At 38.1% G+C, this 15,733-nt stretch overlaps 6 protein-coding genes across 6 annotated transcripts; all 6 read left to right on the top strand.

The window, feature by feature from the left end:
- The first annotated feature begins 7,469 nt into the window (after positions 1–7,469).
- Positions 7,470–8,015, top strand: LOC148786707 (pectinesterase inhibitor-like). The gene has a single exon (XM_088886242.1). The coding sequence runs from the start codon at positions 7,470–7,472 to the stop codon at positions 8,013–8,015; it is 546 nt and encodes a 181-aa protein (XP_088742368.1).
- A 248-nt stretch (positions 8,016–8,263) lies between these two features.
- Positions 8,264–8,830, top strand: LOC105160063 (pectinesterase inhibitor-like). Its single transcript, XM_011077327.2, has one exon. It carries the CDS (start codon positions 8,264–8,266, stop codon positions 8,828–8,830), a length of 567 nt encoding a protein of 188 aa, XP_011075629.2.
- Positions 8,831–10,443: 1,613 nt separating this feature from the next.
- LOC105172231 (pectinesterase inhibitor-like) lies at positions 10,444–10,989 on the top strand. Its single transcript, XM_011093604.2, has one exon. It carries the CDS (start codon positions 10,444–10,446, stop codon positions 10,987–10,989), a length of 546 nt encoding a protein of 181 aa, XP_011091906.2.
- A 248-nt stretch (positions 10,990–11,237) lies between these two features.
- Positions 11,238–11,804, top strand: LOC105172232 (pectinesterase inhibitor-like). Its single transcript, XM_011093605.2, has one exon. It carries the CDS (start codon positions 11,238–11,240, stop codon positions 11,802–11,804), a length of 567 nt encoding a protein of 188 aa, XP_011091907.2.
- A 1,611-nt stretch (positions 11,805–13,415) lies between these two features.
- On the top strand, positions 13,416–13,961 carry LOC105172229 (pectinesterase inhibitor-like). Its single transcript, XM_011093602.2, has one exon. It carries the CDS (start codon positions 13,416–13,418, stop codon positions 13,959–13,961), a length of 546 nt encoding a protein of 181 aa, XP_011091904.2.
- A 248-nt stretch (positions 13,962–14,209) lies between these two features.
- Positions 14,210–14,776, top strand: LOC148786706 (pectinesterase inhibitor-like). The gene has a single exon (XM_088886240.1). It carries the CDS (start codon positions 14,210–14,212, stop codon positions 14,774–14,776), a length of 567 nt encoding a protein of 188 aa, XP_088742366.1.
- Positions 14,777–15,733: the final 957 nt, after the last annotated feature.

Raw genomic sequence — 15,733 nt, 5'->3', positions numbered from 1 at the left:
CAAGCTAACAAGTTGGGTGCGTTTGCTGAAGGATTCGACCAAGACCGGCTCAACCCTTTCGTGGATGAGAATTTTCAGCCATACGTTCCCGAGCCGCCTCCGGAGATCAAAGGTACAGAATCTGCGAGCTTGCTCGATGATGTGGAGGCTTTGGATGAATGAGCTCGATCAGTCGACCCGCATGCCTGCAAATACTTCAAATATCTTTTGTATAGATCCAGGGTCATTCAAGGAAACAATTGTTTTTTGTCTTGCAATGCTTGTTTACCATACACATTTTGTGATCTAATTTTTGGAACTTTTGCTACGTTAATCAAATTCACAAATTTAATGCATGATAGTTCTAGCAGTTAATCAGTGAATGTATAAATTGTGTTCTTAAATACTTCAAATTAAACATTTGCGTAGAGACCCTGCAATCTTCTATTCAGGTATCTTAAGTTTGCACTTTCGACACGATCTTTCCCAGATTGAATGATCTTTTTCAAATCCTGTGATCTTATCGTAGATCTTACGATTTTTTTCAAATCGAATGATCTTTCTCAGATCCTGTGATCTTTTGCAGATCCCACGATCTTTTTCAGATCCTGCGATCTTATCGTAGATCTTACGATCTTTTTCAGATCGAATGATCTTTTGCAGATCCCACGATCTTTTTCAGAACCTGTAATCTTTCTCAGATTGAATGGTAGAGAAACAAAACTCACATTATTGATAGGTGATAATGAAAAGAGGTGATGATATATATGATCTTTTCCAGATACAATTTACATCGCCTTTTGCAGGCTCCCAACTAGACCTTTCACAGGTACATCAAAAAGAGGACTAAACTCTCTTCCCTATAATTTACATTTATGCGACCTTTTTCAGGCTCAAAGTTAAGCGTAGAACTTTTTCAAGTTTTTGATGATCCAAGGTCTGGGTGGGTCTCGACCCTCCATATCCTGTAGGCGATAGGTGCCTCTTCGTTTGATTTCCGTCAAAAGTGCGCTCCTCCTGATTGGTCGCAAGGTCATACATAGTCACTCGATGTGATTCCTCGCCTATCTCTGCAGGAATAAGAGCTTCAGTACCAAATACAAGGCAAAAAAGAGTCTCACCTGCTGAGGATCTAGGGGTGCTTCGGTATGCCCACAAAACTCCAGGTAACTCATCCAATCATGATCCCTTTGAATTCAACCTTGTCTTCGAATGTTGAAGAATTGTCCTGTTAACGACCTCGACCTGCCCATTCGATTGTGGATGCCCTACTGCTGTAAAATTTTGTTGAATTTTTAGTTCTTTACACCAATTCTTCTTCCCTTGAAATTGAGTGCCATTATATGAGATCAAAATTCTAGGGACTACGAACCGACATATGATATTTTTCCATATAAACTCAATTATATTCCCTTCTGTCACCTTAGCTACAGCCTCCGCCTCTACCCACTTGGAGAAATATTCTACTGCTACCACAATAAATTTTTTCTGAGATCGCGCAGTTGAGAATGGTCACAGGATGTCTATTCCCCATTGATCAAATGGACACGCGATCTTAACTGGTTCCATCTGGGTCGCGGGTGTATGAATCTGCGCTGCAAATCTCTGGCAAGCCTCACATTTTTTGACTAATTCTTTCGTGTCCCTCACTAGAGTTGACCAGAAAAATCCTTGTCTGATCACTTTTTATGCTAAAGACCTTCCTCCGGAGTGATTTCTGCAACTCCCTTCATGAATCTCCCTCATTACGTATTCAGCCTTTTTCGGATCAAGACATTTCAACAAAGGTCCTTCTATAGTCCTTTTATACAACTGTTCATCAACTAATGTAAATCGGACTGCCCTTGCCTTAAGTCTTTGTGCACTCGTGGGGTCGGCAGGTAAAATCCCTTCTTTCATATACCGAATGATCTCATCCTTCCATGACGGCTTTTCATCTGCAACATTAATGTCAATGTTCTCAGCGATCACAGGTGTTTCTCTAACCATTACAGTTATCTTGCGATCTCGAATTCCTAACAAAGTGGCTCTGAATTTTGATAGTGAATCTGCCCTATCATTTTTATGTCGTGGAATTTGATGCACCTGGCATTTATTAAATTTGGACATTATGGATTTTACTTTATTATGATAGAGTATCATGCTTTCCTCCTTAGTCTCGTAAGTACCCTCTATTTTCAAAGCGAAAAGCTGCGAGCCTGTATACACTTCTAAATCCTTCGCACCTGTCCCAAGCGCTAGTTCCAACCCCATAATCAGAGCATCATATTCAGCTTCATTATTTGTGACTGGGAAAGATAGTCGAGCGGCAACCTCGATCTCTACATCTCCTGGACCTTGTATCAAAATTCCAATTGCCCATTTCTCGCATTTGAGGATCCGTCTACATGCAATATCTATTTTTCCAGCTTAGGTTCATTCTCAGGCTCGCCCACGAGCTCGACCATAAAATCTGCCAATATTTGTCCTTTCAATGACGCCCGGGCTTGATAATCAATATCAAATTCCCCCAGTTCTACTGCCCACTTCACAAGTCTACCTGAGGCCTCCGGTCGTGCCAACACATTACGGAGTGGATGATTGGTTAGAACAACTATACGGTGACCTTGGAAGTAAGGTCGTAATTTACGGGCCGTTACTACTAGTGCAAGCGCTAGTTTCTCAATTTGCGCATACCTTCTCTCCGCTCCTTGCAGCATCTTGCTCAAATAATATATTGGACTTTGCACTCCTTCCTCTTCTCTTACTAACGCGGAACTAACTGCATTCTCGGAAACAACTAAGTACACATATAACACCTTGTTTCCTTTCGGATTTGTGAGCAATGGTGGTGAGCGTAAATACGTTTTTAGGTCCAGAAATGCTTGCTCGTACTCTTCAGTCCATTCAAAGTTTTTGGTTTTTCTCAGTACTTTAAAGAAGGGGAGATTCCTATCTGATGATTTAGAAATGAAGCGATTAAGAGATGCAAGCTTACCGGTGAGTTTTGGACCTCCTTGACGGTGGTTGGTGACTTCAACTTCAGTATTGCCTCTATCTTTTCGGGGTTCACTTCAATCCCCGTTCACTGACCAGATACCCCAAAAATTTTCCTCCTATTACCCCGGAAGTGCATTTTATTGGGTTTAATTTCATCCTGAATTTTCTGAGTGTCACAAAAGCTTGTTCAAGATAGACCATGTGACCAGGCGACCTCGAACTCTTCACCAGCATGTCATCAACATATACCTCCATGGTCCTTCCAATTTGGTCCTCAAACATCCTATTCACTAACCGCTAGTATGTGGTCCCTGCGTTTTTCAGCCCAAAGGGCATCACTTTGTAGCAATATATTTCTCTTTCGGTCACAAACGAGGTTTTGCTCCGATCTTCTCCGCCATGAAAATCTGATGATTGTCCTGATAAGCATCCATCATGGAGAATGGTTCATATCACGCTGTCGAATCCACCAATGTATCAATTATAGGAAGTGGGTATGGATCCTTTGGGCACGCCTTGTTTAAATCCGTGAAGTCGATACAAACTCTCCACTTTCCTCCTGGCTTTGGAACTACAACAACATTGGACGACCACTCTGTATATTGAACCTCTGAAATGTATCCGGCATTCAGCAACCTTTCAACTTCTTCCCTGATTACTTGGTTCTTTTCTATGCTAAAATTCCTTTTCTTCTGCTGCACAGGTCACATGGTAGGGTTCACATTCAGTCGATGAACGATCACTTCCGGGGCCACTCCCACAAAATCAGACGAACTCCACGCAAAAACATCTGCATTCTTCCTTAACAATGATACCATCATAGTTTCTAGTTGCGCGCCCAAATGTGATCCTATTCTGGTAGTTTTGGAAGGGTCTTCCTGGATCACTTCTACAATCTTATGGGCCTCAGCTGGCTGGATTCTCTCTGTTCTCTCTTCTGATATCTCATCGCCTCCCTCAATGACTTCTAACTTCCTTCTTTTATTTGCGCCTTCACCCTTTTTCAGGGACAAATTGTAGCATTTACGTGCTTCTTCCTGGTCACCCTACTCTTGCTCTGGTTGGAAACTTCACTTTTAAATGATAGGTGGACACTATCGCTCGAAAAGCATTGAGTCCCGGCCTTCCCAAGATTACATTATATGCAAACGGTGTGTCCACTACTAGAAATCTGATCATCAACGTCTTTCTTCGAGGCTCTTCCCCCATAGATACAGGGAGATCGAGGGTTCCTAACGGCATGATCTTAGGACCTCCGAATCCAACTAGCGGGGTCCCACAGGTTCTAGCTTAGCATCTTCCTACCCCATTTTGACCAGAACATCCCTTAGGATGATATTTTCCGAGCTTCCGTTATCTATCAAAACTTTACGAACAGTGAAATTGGCTATATCTAGTCTGATCACCATGGGGTCATTTTGCGACCCTGTTCTTCCCGCAACATCTTTGTTCCCAAACGTGATCTCTTCTTCTGGTTCAATGCTTACAACTAATTGATCTCTCTGGTCATTTCTACTCTGCCCCTTCCTAGACCTTCCAGAATCACCCCCTTCGGGTCCTCCCGCGATGGTATAAATTATGCCTTTCACAGGCACATTATCTTTTGGTTTGGCTTCTCTCTGCACCCCTTTTCCTCGATCTTGGGTCCTCTCATGACTTCTAGACCGACTCCTCCGAACAACAGTCTCCTCGGTGCGATACTTTAGAACGTGTTCTTTGAAATACCCCTGCCTTATCAACATCTCAATCTCATCCTTCAGCTGGTAGCGCTCCTCTGTGTCATGTCCACGCTCACGATGAAATTTACAGTATTTGCTTGAAAACTTTTTCGCTGGGGTAAATCTTGTATGGCGGGGCCATTTTAACATATCAGACTTCTCCACAGTCAACAATGCCTTGGTTCGCGTAGTGTTCAAGGGTATATATCGATGATACTTTGGCTGATAGGGGGGATGGCGACCGCAATCTATCTTCTGCTTCGAATCTTTTCCATGCTCGTGATCGCGGCTCCTCCTACTGCCCAGCCACTCCCCATCCTTCATTGTATTCATTTCCTCTTCGTAATGTACTTTTGGGCCAAACGCATCAATTGCTCCACATTAGTAGGTGGATCCCTAGCTAGAGCAGAAGCAAAAGGTCCTTTTTTCAGCCCGTGAATCAAAATACTCACCATCATGTCAATTCTTAGGACTTGTACCTCCAAAGTCTCATTGTTGAATCTTCCCATGAAATTTTTCAAGGTCTCATTATCCCTTTGCCTGATGGTGAACAGGTACGTCGCAGACATCTTTTGCTTCCTTTTGATAGCAAAATGAAAAACAAACTTCTATACCAATTGTTCATGCGATTCAATACTTCCTACAGGCAAACTTGTGAACCACTCCTGCGTCTTCCCTGTTAAGGTGGTCACAAATAATTTTGCTTTTATGGAATCTGATTGTCCATAAAGATTCATTACTAAATCGAATGCAGATACATGTTCTTGAGGGTCTTTTATGCCATCATATTTTGGTAAGTCGGGCATTTTAAAAGCCGCGTTTACAACTTCACCGAAAATTTTATTACAGAATGGTGAATGCTTATTCTGAGTGACTAATTCCCCTCTCCGCTTCAATTCATCAATTTGTTTTCCTAGTAGTCGACATCAGCTCTTGAGATCGCGGGCTCGCGTCTCTGCCATCCGCTCCGAGTACTAGATCCCACTTCAGAAGAAGCGACCATGCGCCTGCTTTCTGGGGCTCTTCTGCTCATTCCTTCAGAGGCTCGTTCGGTCTCTCTTTCACGAACTACCCTTCGCTTGGTTGTTTCATTTTCAATGGGTTGTGTCCTTCGTTCATATGTCATAATGGCATTCCTACTCGCTTGGGGAAGGCTGGGGTAGGGGAGCAGGCATGGGAAGAAGGGGGAAGGTGGGGGACGCCGACGATGGTGAAGGGGCGCGGGGGCAATTGAGGGGGAAGAAGGGGGAGGGGAGGCGACGGCAACGGGGACAGCGAAAGGGATGGGGCAGGGGGGAAAGAAAGGGGAAGAGGCATAGGTAAGGGCAGGAAATGGGGGAAGAGGAAGGAGACAGGGTAGGGGGAGCGCGCGATGGTGGCTAGTTAGGGGGTGGGGTGGGATGAGGTTTTTTATTTTATTTTTAAACTAAAAAGTATATATTATTAAAAATAATTTATATAAAAATTAATATTTTTCTATTTAATAAATATTTAGATATATTATAATTATTAATAAATGTTAAACATAATATATCATATAAAAATAATATTTGTATGCCTAGTTGCGATAGGGGAGACCTTTTAATGGAGTAAATTGCTTCAATTTTAATAACTAAAAAAGATAAGTCAATATTTTTCTTTTTAAACAGACCGATATTTTTTTACAGGGGTATAATGCATTTTTCCTTTTTTTTCATGAGATCATCTAAAATAAAAGGGGCAATTTGTAAGGTGAATATATTTGAAGGAGAAGTTTTATGTAATTTTCATAATAAGTGGGAAATTTGAATATATTCATATTGGTAGGGAAGTCAGTATAAGTTACTCTTAATAATTTATGAATTCAAGTTAGAGATATTCATTAACATTATCTAATTTTAATCTAATTCTAAGTTAATATGACTAATGATCTCACTCACTAAAACAATAACCCAAATTACCCATTTTATTCATGAGATCATCTAAAATAAAAGGGGCAATTTGTAAGGTGAATATATTTGAAGGAGAAGTTTTATGTAATTTTCATAATAAGTGGGAAATTTGAATATTTTCATATTGGTAGGGAAGTCAGTATAAGTAACTCTTAATAATTTATGAATTCAAGTTAGAGATATTCATTAACATTATCTAATTTTAATCTAATTCTAAGTTAATATGACTGATGATCTCACTCACTAAAACAATAACCCAAATTACCCATTTTGTTCATGAGATCTCTAAAATAAAAGGGGCAATTTGTAAGGTGAATATATTTGAAGGAGAAGTTTTATGTAATTTTCATAATAAGAGTGGGAAATTTGAATATTTTCATATTGGTAGGGAAGTCAGTATAAGTAACTCTTAATAATTTATGAATTCAAGTTAGAGATATTCATTAACATTATCTAATTTTAATCTAATTCTAAGTTAATATGACTGATGATCTCACTCACTAAAACAATAACCCAAATTACCCATTTGTAACGCATAGAGAACAGATTCGAGCAATGAAATCGAAAACTAAAGACCCCCTTATAGAGGTGAAGTCAAAATTAAGAATGTCTTAGAATAAAATGAATGGTGATTATGTTGACTTTTGCCAAACTTGTAATTTTATTTTGTATATAATGAAAATTCTTGTCATTACACGAATCTGTTTATCTTCTTCCAATTCTTCACTAAATTCATTCACAAACTGCACCAGATTGATTACGAATTACTCGAAAAAATCAATGATTGTACTAGTTTCCTGATAATCTATCTGCAATATAAGTCCCCCATTACCCCCCAAGCCACCTCTCCAGTTGCAGTAAAATGGGGAGAATGCTACTTTCGCTGTTATTTCCTCTCTTATTTGTAGTGTTAGGATGTCTGGCTAACGCAACACCAGACCCAACACCATCAGACTTGATCACAACAATTTGTTCACAAACAACTGATGTTCCTCTGTGTCATCTGATATTAAGTCCAGGTGGTCGTGTTGCCGGTGCAACTCTTAGAGACCTAGCAAAAATTTCTCTCAAACCAACATTACTAACTGCTACAGAAACTTTTAAGCTGATCATCATGCTATTTAAGGTTGAAAGGAAGAAAAAGACCAGACAGCGGTTTCGGTCATGCTTGAAGGACTATGTTGAGGCCATTAGAGGGGTCAGAGAGTGGGAGGCTTTGCTCAACTCTGGCAATTATAGCTCCCTGTACGCAAAGGCAGTGGCTATCGCCATTCGCCCTCTTCACTGTGATCAAAATTTTGCGCAACAACCAAGTGAGCCAGATCAACTTAGAGGAGCCAACCAGAAGTTTAAAGATATTTGCAGCATCATAACCGTTATTTCTGATCATTTAAACCAAAACAACTAATACTTACTTGCATACCCAATGTTTCACATGGTTCAGAAATGAAATAATTTTCCGCCTTCAATGTGATGAATCTTGCGTGGAATGCCTGGGGAAATAACTGTATATATATGTTTGCAAACTTCAGCTTATCAATTTTTGGTCAAACTTCATAATAGCTATTTGCCAATCTTTAAACTCTTGGATACGCATTGACTGGCAAGCCAATCATAACAAAAGACGACCAAAGCTTCAAAGTAGATGAAATCAAGATGGAATTGCCCTTTGCTCTAATTAAGCCATTCATATTGTTCTTCTTCATACTTGGCAATATAACATTCCTGCGGGTCCGTGCAAAAACATCAAATGACTTGATCTCTGATGTCTGCAAAAGAACAACAACTCCGAGACTGTGCTTGCAGATTCTAAAATCAAATGGTAGAGCTCGTAAGGCCTCTTCTCCTCCTGAACTTGGGGAAGTCTCAATGGACTTGAGCAAATCCAATGCTAAAGCAACGAAAAACATGATACTCTTCTCGTCTCTAAGAACAAGAGATAAGGGACTAAAGGAACGATACAAATCATGTGCTGTGAATTACGACAGTGCCTTATATTACATTAACATTGCAAACCAGTACTTTAAAGGTGGTGATTATGCAAGTGTAGGCAGATATACAGCAGCTGCACTAAATGAGCCAATTGCTTGTAGACACAACTTTGCAAGGGCTGAACCAGCATGGCTCAGGGAAGGGAACGACAAGTTGGAATGCCTTTGCAGTGTCGTTTTGGTTATTAGTGACCATCTATCTGGGAGACACTGCTCATTTCCTGCTGGCTAATATTTACCCAATGTTTGATGAGATTTAGGAAGAAAATGCAAATTGGATGGTCTTGAGCTTCCTTTATTATTTGTCGAAGATATGACTTGGAATAACGAATTGCTATGTTTACGGGTTTAAAATCTGATAAAATAAAAAGGTGAATTGCTCTTATCAGATATCATAGAAACGGACTATATCATAAATTTGGCTTGACATGTCATGATGGCATCAATGGTTGATAGTTAGTGCAAAGTGGAAAAATTTGTTTTATATGGGAATGAATCGTAAAGATTAAGCTATAGAGATTAGCCCCATTTTCCCAGATCATGACTTTAATACGCTTTTCTCTCCCACTATACCAATGGGAGACATCATGAAAATACTACATAAGACATGGCACTACAAGCACCAGGAGCAACTTTCAAAGTTACAGAAAGCAATATGAAAGTGTTCTTTGCTTCTACTTCTACACAAAAGTTTGTACTTGTTTATTTTCTCATGTCTATAATCGGCAGCAAATGACCTTATCAATGATATCTGCCAGAAAACGAAAAATCCTTTGTGCTCAAAGATTTTGAAATCTGATCGTAGGGAGAAGTCGCTTTAAAAATGGCAGCGGCCTGCATGGGCTCAACTGCCAGGGAAGTCAGTATAAGTAACTCTTAATAATTTATGAATTCAAGTTAGAGATATTCATTAACATTATCTAATTTTAATCTAATTCTAAGTTAATATGACTGATGATCTCACTCACTAAAACAATAACCCAAATTACCCATTTTGTTCATGAGATCTCTAAAATAAAAGGGACAATTTGTAAGGTGAATATATTTGAAGGAGAAGTTTTATGTAATTTTCATAATAAGAGTGGGAAATTTGAATATTTTCATATTGGTAGGGAAGTCAGTATAAGTAACTCTTAATAATTTATGAATTCAAGTTAGAGATATTCATTAACATTATCTAATTTTAATCTAATTCTAAGTTAATATGACTGATGATCTCACTCACTAAAACAATAACCCAAATTACCCATTTTGTTCATGAGATCATCTAAAATAAAAGGGGCAATTTGTAAGGTGAATATATTTGAAGGAGAAGTTTTATGTAATTTTCATAATAAGAGTGGGAAATTTGAATATTTTCATATTGGTAGGGAAGTCAGTATAAGTAACTCTTAATAATTTATGAATTCAAGTTAGAGATATTCATTAATCATTATCTAATTTTAATCTAATTCTAAGTTAATATGACTGATGATCTCACTCACTAAAACAATAACCCAAATTACCCATTTGTAACGCATAGAGAACAGATTCGAGCAATGAAATCGAAAACTAAAGACCTCCTTATAGAGGTGAAGTCAAAATTAAGAATGTCTTAGAATAAAATGAATGGTGATTATGTTGATTTTTGTCAAACTTGTAATTTTATTTTGTATATAATGAAAATTCTTGTCATTACACGAATCTGTTTATCTTCTTCCAATTCTTCACTAAATTCATTCACAAACTGCACCAGATTGATTACGAATTACTCGAAAAAATCAATGATTGTACTAGTTTCCTGATAATCTATCTGCAATATAAGTCCCCCATTACCCCCTAAGCCACCTCTCCAGTTGCAGTAAAATGGGGAGAATGCTACTTTCTCTGTTATTTCCTCTCTTATTTGTAGTGTTAGGATGTCTGGCTAACGCAACACCAGACCCAACACCATCAGACTTGATCACAACAATTTGTTCACAAACAACTGATGTTCCTCTGTGTCATCTGATATTAAGTCCAGGTGGTCGTGTTGCCGGTGCAACTCTTAGAGACCTAGCAAAAATTTCTCTCAAACCAACATTACTAACTGCTACAGAAACTTTTAAGCTGATCATCATGCTATTTAAGGTCGAAAGGAAGAAAAAGACCAGACAGCGGTTTTGGTCATGCTTGAAGGACTATGTTGAGGCCATTAGAGGGGTCAGAGAGTGGGAGGCTTTGCTCAACTCTGGCAATTATAGCTCCCTGTACGCAAAGGCAGTGGCTATCGCCATTCGCCCTCTTCACTGTGATCAGAATTTTGCGCAACAACCAAGTGAGCCAGATCAACTTAGAGGAGCCAACCAGAAGTTTAAAGATATTTGCAGCATCATAACCGTTATTTCTGATCATTTAAACCAAAACAACTAATACTTATTTACATACCCAATGTTTCACATGGTTCAGAAATGAAATAATTTTCCGCCTTCAATGTGATGAATCTTGCGTGGAATGCCTGGGGAAATAACTGTATATATATGTTTGCAAACTTCAGCTTATCAATTTTTGGTCAAACTTCATAATAGCTATTTGCCAATCTTTAAACTCTTGGATACGCATTGACTGGCAAGCCAATCATAACAAAAGACGACCAAAGCTTCAAAGTAGATGAAATCAAGATGGAATTGCCCTTTGCTCTAATTAAGCCATTCATATTGTTCTTCTTCATACTTGGCAATATAACATTCCTGCGGGTCCGTGCAAAAACATCAAATGACTTGATCTCTGATGTCTGCAAAAGAACAACAACTCCGAGACTGTGCTTGCAGATTCTAAAATCAAATGGTAGTGCTCGTAAGGCCTCTTCTCCTCTTGAACTTGGGGAAGTCTCAATGGACTTGAGCAAATCCAGTGCTAAAGCAACGAAAAACATGATACTCTTCTCGTCTCTAAGAACAAGAGATAAGGGACTGAAGGAACGATACAAATCATGTGCTGTGAATTACGACAGTGCCTTATATTACATTAACATTGCAAACCAGTACTTTAAAGGTGGTGATTATGCAAGTGTAGGCAGATATACAGCAGCTGCACTAAATGAGCCAATTGCTTGTAGACACAACTTTGCAAGGGTTGAACCAGCATGGCTCAGGGAAGGGAACGACAAGTTGGAATGCCTTTGCAGTGTCGTTTTGGTTATTAGTGACCATCTATCTGGGAGACACTGCTCATTTCCTGCTGGCTAATATTTACCCAATGTTTGATGAGATTTAGGAAGAAAATGCAAATTGGATGGTCTTGAGCTTCCTTTATTATTTGTCGAAGATATGACTTGGAATAACGAATTGCTATGTTTACAGGTTTAAAATCTGATAAAATAAAAAGGTGAATTGCTCTTATCAGATATCATAGAAACGGACTATATCATAAATTTGGCTTGACATGTCATGATGGCATCAATGGTTGATAGTTAGTGCAAAGTGGAAAAATTTGTTTTATGGGAAAGAATCGTAAAGATTAAGCTATAGAGATTAGCCCCATTTTCCCAGATCATGACTTTAATACGCTTTTCTCTCCCACTATACCAATGGGAGACATCATGAAAATACTACATAAGACATGGCACTACAAGCACCAGGAGCAACTTTCAAAGTTACAGAAAGCAATATGAAAGTGTTCTTTGCTTCTACTTCTACACAAAAGTTTGTACTTGTTTATTTTCTCATGTCTATAATCGGCAGCAAATGACCTTATCAATGATATCTGCCAGAAAACGAAAAATCCTTTGTGCTCAAAGATTTTGAAATCTGATCGTAGGGAGAAGTCGCTTTAAAAATGGCAGCGGCCTGCATGGGCTCAACTGCCAGGGAAGTCAGTATAAGTAACTCTTAATAATTTATGAATTCAAGTTAGAGATATTCATTAACATTATCTAATTTTAATCTAATTCTAAGTTAATATGACTGATGATCTCACTCACTAAAACAATAACCCAAATTACCCATTTTGTTCATGAGATCTCTAAAATAAAAGGGACAATTTGTAAGGTGAATATATTTGAAGGAGAAGTTTTATGTAATTTTCATAATAAGAGTGGGAAATTTGAATATTTTCATATTGGTAGGGAAGTCAGTATAAGTAACTCTTAATAATTTATGAATTCAAGTTAGAGATATTCATTAACATTATCTAATTTTAATCTAATTCTAAGTTAATATGACTGATGATCTCACTCACTAAAACAATAACCCAAATTACCCATTTTGTTCATGAGATCATCTAAAATAAAAGGGGCAATTTGTAAGGTGAATATATTTGAAGGAGAAGTTTTATGTAATTTTCATAATAAGAGTGGGAAATTTGAATATTTTCATATTGGTAGGGATGTCAGTATAAGTAACTCTTAATAATTTATGAATTCAAGTTAGAGATATTCATTAATCATTATCTAATTTTAATCTAATTCTAAGTTAATATGACTGATGATCTCACTCACTAAAACAATAACCCAAATTACCCATTTGTAACGCATAGAGAACAGATTCGAGCAATGAAATCGAAAACTAAAGACCCCCTTATAGAGGTGAAGTCAAAATTAAGAATGTCTTAGAATAAAATGAATGGTGATTATGTTGATTTTTGCCAAACTTGTAATTTTATTTTGTATATAATGAAAATTCTTGTCATTACACGAATCTGTTTATCTTCTTCCAATTCTTCACTAAATTCATTCACAAACTGCACCAGATTGATTACGAATTACTCGAAAAAATCAATGATTGTACTAGTTTCCTGATAATCTATCTGCAATATAAGTCCCCCATTACCCCCCAAGCCACCTCTCCAGTTGCAGTAAAATGGGGAGAATGCTACTTTCTCTGTTATTTCCTCTCTTATTTGTAGTGTTAGGATGTCTGGCTAACGCAACACCAGACCCAACACCATCAGACTTGATCACAACAATTTGTTCACAAACAACTGATGTTCCTCTGTGTCATCTGATATTAAGTCCAGGTGGTCGTGTTGCCGGTGCAACTCTTAGAGACCTAGCAAAAATTTCTCTCAAACCAACATTACTAACTGCTACAGAAACTTTTAAGCTGATCATCATGCTATTTAAGGTTGAAAGGAAGAAAAAGACCAGACAGCGGTTTCGGTCATGCTTGAAGGACTATGTTGAGGCCATTAGAGGGGTCAGAGAGTGGGAGGCTTTGCTCAACTCTGGCAATTATAGCTCCCTGTACGCAAAGGCAGTGGCTATCGCCATTCGCCCTCTTCACTGTGATCAGAATTTTGCGCAACAACCAAGTGAGCCAGATCAACTTAGAGGAGCCAACCAGAAGTTTAAAGATATTTGCAGCATCATAACCGTTATTTCTGATCATTTAAACCAAAACAACTAATACTTATTTACATACCCAATGTTTCACATGGTTCAGAAATGAAATAATTTTCCGCCTTCAATGTGATGAATCTTGCGTGGAATGCCTGGGGAAATAATTGTATATATATGCTTGCAAACTTCAGCTTATCAATTTTTGGTCAAACTTCATAATAGCTATTTGCCAATCTTTAAACTCTTGGATACGCATTGACTGGCAAGCCAATCATAACAAAAGACGACCAAAGCTTCAAAGTAGATGAAATCAAGATGGAATTGCCCTTTGCTCTAATTAAGCCATGCATATTGTTCTTCTTCATACTTGGCAATATAACATTCCTGCGGGTCCGTGCAAAAACATCAAATGACTTGATCTCTGATGTCTGCAAAAGAACAACAACTCCGAGACTGTGCTTGCAGATTCTAAAATCAAATGGTAGAGCTCGTAAGGCCTCTTCTCCTCTTGAACTTGGGGAAGTCTCAATGGACTTGAGCAAATCCAGTGCTAAAGCAACGAAAAACATGATACTCTTCTCGTCTCTAAGAACAAGAGATAAGGGACTGAAGGAACGATACAAATCATGTGCTGTGAATTACGACAGTGCCTTATATTACATTAACATTGCAAACCAGTACTTTAAAGGTGGTGATTATGCAAGTGTAGGCAGATATACAGCAGCTGCACTAAATGAGCCAATTGCTTGTAGACACAACTTTGCAAGGGCTGAACCAGCATGGCTCAGGGAAGGGAACGACAAGTTGGAATGCCTGTGCAGTGTCGTTTTGGTTATTAGTGACCATCTATCTGGGAGACACTGCTCATTTCCTGCTGGCTAATATTTACCCAATGTTTGATGAGATTTAGGAAGAAAATGCAAATTGGATGGTCTTGAGCTTCCTTTATTATTTGTCGAAGATATGACTTGGAATAACGAATTGCTATGTTTACAGGTTTAAAATCTGATAAAATAAAAAGGTAAATTGCTCTTATCAGATATCATAGAAACGGACTATATCATAAATTTGGCTTGACATGTCATGATGGCATCAATGGTTGATAGTTAGTGCAAAGTGGAAAAATTTGTTTTATGGGAAAGAATCGTAAAGATTAAGCTATAGAGATTAGCCCCATTTTCCCAGATCATGACTTTAATACGCTTTTCTCTCCCACTATACCAATGGGAGACATCATGAAAATACTACATAAGACATGGCACTACAAGCACCAGGAGCAACTTTCAAAGTTACAGAAAGCAATATGAAAGTGTTCTTTGCTTCTACTTCTACACAAAAGTTTGTACTTGTTTATTTTCTCATGTCTATAATCGGCAGCAAATGACCTTATCAATGATATCTGCCAGAAAACGAAAAATCCTTTGTGCTCAAAGATTTTGAAATCTGATCGTAGGGAGAAGTCGCTTTAAAAATGGCAGCGGCCTGCATGGGCTCAACTGCCAGGGAAGTCAGTATAAGTAACTCTTAATAATTTATGAATTCAAGTTAGAGATATTCATTAACATTATCTAATTTTAATCTAATTCTAAGTTAATATGACTGATGATCTCACTCACTAAAACAATAACCCAAATTACCCATTTTGTTCATGAGATCTCTAAAATAAAAGGGACAATTTGTAAGGTGAATATATTTGAAGGAGAAGTTTTATGTAATTTTCATAATAAGAGTGGGAAATTTGAATATTTTCATATTGGTAGGGAAGTCAGTATAAGTAACTCTTAATAATTTATGAATTCAAGTTAGAGATATTCATTAACATTATCTAATTTTAATCTA

The sequence above is a fragment of the Sesamum indicum genome, linkage group LG10 (genome assembly GCF_026168435.1).
Source record: "Sesamum indicum cultivar Baizhima isolate 11 linkage group LG10, ASM2616843v1, whole genome shotgun sequence".
NCBI lineage: Eukaryota > Viridiplantae > Streptophyta > Magnoliopsida > Lamiales > Pedaliaceae > Sesamum > Sesamum indicum.
The sequence above is the reverse complement of the archived record's forward strand: the minus strand, read 5'-3'. Positions and strand labels throughout refer to the sequence as shown.

What these genes read in the sequence shown, in the direction of transcription:
- LOC148786707 (XM_088886242.1), top strand. Translation starts at nt 7,470, where the DNA reads ATGGGGAGAATGCTACTTTCGCTGTTATTTCCTCTCTTATTTGTAGTG.
- LOC105160063 (XM_011077327.2), top strand. Translation starts at nt 8,264, where the DNA reads ATGGAATTGCCCTTTGCTCTAATTAAGCCATTCATATTGTTCTTCTTC.
- LOC105172231 (XM_011093604.2), top strand. Translation starts at nt 10,444, where the DNA reads ATGGGGAGAATGCTACTTTCTCTGTTATTTCCTCTCTTATTTGTAGTG.
- LOC105172232 (XM_011093605.2), top strand. Translation starts at nt 11,238, where the DNA reads ATGGAATTGCCCTTTGCTCTAATTAAGCCATTCATATTGTTCTTCTTC.
- LOC105172229 (XM_011093602.2), top strand. Translation starts at nt 13,416, where the DNA reads ATGGGGAGAATGCTACTTTCTCTGTTATTTCCTCTCTTATTTGTAGTG.
- LOC148786706 (XM_088886240.1), top strand. Translation starts at nt 14,210, where the DNA reads ATGGAATTGCCCTTTGCTCTAATTAAGCCATGCATATTGTTCTTCTTC.